The sequence below is a fragment of the Microchirus variegatus genome (genome assembly GCF_963457635.1).
Source record: "Microchirus variegatus genome assembly, chromosome: 10".
In the NCBI taxonomy this organism is placed as follows: Eukaryota; Metazoa; Chordata; class Actinopteri; order Pleuronectiformes; family Soleidae; genus Microchirus; species Microchirus variegatus.
Window position 1 is genome coordinate 20,614,231 of NC_139811.1, and position 3,572 is coordinate 20,617,802.

General features: G+C 43.8%; 1 protein-coding gene across 1 annotated transcript; it reads right to left on the reverse strand.

Annotated features, from left to right (window-relative positions):
• Positions 1-275: 275 nt before the first annotated feature.
• Positions 276-3,356, reverse strand: 42sp43 (P43 5S RNA-binding protein; the record flags this gene model as incomplete). Its single annotated transcript, XM_083895871.1, has 9 exons — positions 276-536; positions 621-674; positions 1,125-1,354; positions 1,441-1,521; positions 1,618-1,691; positions 1,826-1,914; positions 2,044-2,140; positions 3,012-3,112; positions 3,207-3,356. 9 exons carry the CDS (start codon positions 3,354-3,356, stop codon positions 276-278), a joined length of 1,137 nt encoding a protein of 378 aa, XP_083751997.1.
• Between the last annotated feature and the right edge of the window lie 216 nt (positions 3,357-3,572).

A 3,572-nucleotide genomic window follows, 5' to 3' on the forward strand; every position in this document is an offset into this window, starting at 1 on the left:
AGCTGCTACTGGAGGGCCGACCTCCAGCAGTGACCATGTAAACACTCGAGTTTGAAGAGACAGGATTCATAAACCGGTTTGATCGAAAACGCAACTCATTTTATTGGGTCAACAAGCTCTGGTTATTCACATAGAATCACATCTTGACATCATAATCAGCATCTTTTAACTGACATTCATAAATAAAACTGTAATGTAAGTCTGCTACATTAATATAAATAAAAAAAGAGACCCAAATTTCTCAAAAACTAAACAGTCCAAAGCTTTCAAAAGATTTAACATTTAGGTGGCGCGACCTCAGGTTTCTCCACAGGACGCGACTGTTTGATGCGAAACAGGTCGCGCAGGTTCACTTCTGGGTCGACGTAATGGGGGATCTTGCGTTCGTTGAAGAGGCCCGAGAGGTTGGTCTCCACTTTGGTGCGTCTGGAGATTCGCATGCGCAGGGCAAAGAGGCGGCGCAGGTTTTCCTCCACATAGGGCTGATGGTTGCCATTTAATCGTTTCTGCCAGGACTTCTTGGCCCGCTGACGTTTCTGTCGGGATTTAGAGAATTGGATGAGATAATAGGTTTTCAGATTGACAGAGTCACATTATCCAAATATGGAAGTGGGACTTACCTTCAGAGTGGTGGCACTTGGGTCATGGTGAAGCAGGTGTCTGTTCATGCTCTCCTGTGGAACAGAATAGAGTCAACTATAAATCAAGCAAATCAAGTTTTAATATTTAATTTTATTACCTCTTAAATCTGAAGTATATAACTTGAATATTAACTGTACAATACTTTTAAAGCACCGCCAAATAAGTTCACAATGCCGATTCAGCGACTCCATGTTTCTCAGTATGGTGGCGTTTTCCCACACTGTACACAGTTAGTGATTAGTTTATTGAGACAGGAGGCAATAGCAACATTTTGTTAATAAAGGCTGGAGTATGACTGTAAACTAAAAAGCCAAGCTAAACAAAACCTGGTCAGGATAACGGAGCTCCCAGTCAAGTCTGATAGTTTTGCTAGTTTCAAATTGAGGGCAAAACATACAAATACACCGTTTCTGCTCAAACACTAAACAAAGGCATCATAATATAAACAGAAAATGCCTGAAATCAAACAACATGGCGCGTACCCGCATGGAAAATACGCGCGGGCAGTCTGGGAAGGAGCATTTGTATCTGAGGAGCTCGAGGTGAACCTTGCGGATGTGGTGCTGCAGGTTGAAGGTGGTGGAGAAGTAGGCCTGGCAGTCATTCCTGGGACAGACCAGGACGGGCTTGTGGGAAGCGTGGGTCCACTTGTGCCTCCGTAGAGCGTCTGCTTTTTTAAACACCTTCTTGCACACCTGGCATGTAAATGTGGCTGGAAAACAAAGACAGGATGATTAAATGTCACCGCCACACACTGAGCGGATCATCCTTTGCGTGGCATTTTGTACAATCATTAACCTGGGTGCTTGGCCATGTGCTTGTTATGTTTCCCCCAGGTGTAGGCAACCACCTGGCAGCCGTCACGAGGGCAGCGGTAACCTGCAAGGACCAAAGAAAGGGCAGTGTGTGCATCAGAAAATCAATTTTAAACTTTAGAAAAATAACTTAAGTGTTATTGGAATGAAGTAGACCAACCTGCGTGCTTCTTCTCATGGGCTTTACAGGCGATATGGGAATCAAACTGGGCAGTGCATTTATTCGTCCTACACCTCACGCCACCAGGAGACAGAGAGGAAAACAAATATAACAAAACATTGATGCCACTACCACTTCACTTTAAGACTTGTGTAAGACCAATTGTGGACGTTTTATCAACTTGTATTAACAGGCTACAGGGACATACTTGAACACAGCAGCAATGTCATGCTTCTGTAAGTGCAGCTTAAACAGCCTGCGCTTTTTAAAGGTTAAGGAGCAGTTTGGCTGGGTACACTGTGGAAGCAGAAGAAAAAAAATACAACAAATGACAGATTAGACTGAAAAACCGGTTATTGAAGAACAAGAGCTGGTGGTTGAAATTATATTGCACTGGCGCCATCTAGTGGACACATTCAGACAAACCTTGAAGTATTTATTTTTCTCTGCGTGGGCAAAACCAACGTGTCTTTTCAGTTTGCTGGGGTTGAAGAAGCTCTTTGTGCAGGTGGCAAACTTGCATCTGGAGAAGGTGAAATCAGACATGTCACTCTCATAGGATACAACGTTTCAGTCAGATATCCAGTCTTGAGACTCTGTAGGAGTCAAACTCAAGGCCCGGGGGCCACATGTGGCCCGCCACATCATTTTATGTGGCCCGCGAGTGATTAATTGGTCTTAAAAATCTGTGTTAAAATAGGTCTATGCTGCTTTAAGGCATGCGTTAAACTACATTTCCAATAATGCATGGCGATTGCATTACCCGCAAAGTGACGGCATCCCGACACTAGATCACGGTGTATCATTATACATGTATCACGCGACCAGTGAAATTGAGATTGCAGCAGAATGTGCTAGCTTTATTGTGGCTAAAGAAATGGCCCGTGCTTCAAAGTCTTTTTCTGAGGGTGTGTTTTTGAAGCAGTGCATGCTGCATGTGTGTGATACAGACTTTTAAAACTGTTCGTTTGTCAAGAAACACCATCACGGACCTGGTTACATCTATAATGTATCATACTTGTAACTTGAATAAGTCATTAATGCAGAAAGTTATTTAGCAATATGTTACGGAGTAGTTACCATTATATTTGGTTACATTTAGTTACATTTATTCTGTATGACAGTTACCCTTTGAGGGTAACTATTATGCTGATGTGGCCCTCAGTGAAAATGAGTTCCACACCCCTGCTCTAGGATATGCCAAGACCAGATTTGAGATGTTGACCTAATTTCCCCGTGTTCATTTTCAAAAAGTCTTTGGTCCAAATTGTTTTTTTCCATTTTCATTTGTTTTTATTCAGTGTGTTTTGCCGTGTTATTAAAAGGAGGTTTTTAATCTCAATTTTATTTACCTGGTTTAATAAAAGGTGAATAAATTCTGGTATCCCACTCACTTGTATTGCTTCTCTCCTGTGTGCTGGAGCATGTGTCGGCTCAGGTGGGATTTCCTGGCGAATCTGCGACCGCATCCCTCAACTGCGCACTGGCACGGGCGCTGCATGTGGACGTTTCGACAAGTTTCTTTCCAAACAAACAACAGGTATATGTGTAAACTCGGTTCACATAATATGCTACTGTGGTGACCTTACCGCGCCGGTGTGCACTGTCTCGTGCTGCTTCAGTTTCCACTGCCTGGTGAAAGTTGCTTTACATTCACCGTGGGTGCACTTGAAAGTCTGTCGCGGCGGCGGCGGCGCTGACGCACGACTGGCGGGTTGCCCTCCGTGAACACCGTCCATTTCTATCCGGTAACCGATAACAATCGTTCTTCAGAGTGGAAATGTGTAATGAAAAAGGCGCCGCTTTTGTCAGCTTGTTTTATAGCCTCCTCCTCTCGAAGAGAACGGGCTTTGATGAGTAATTGGCAGCGTGGGGTCACCAAGCTGAGTCTGCACTTTACTTTAATTCAACACGGTGCAACAAGAGAGCAGCACAGCTGAAACTCATGAAGCTTG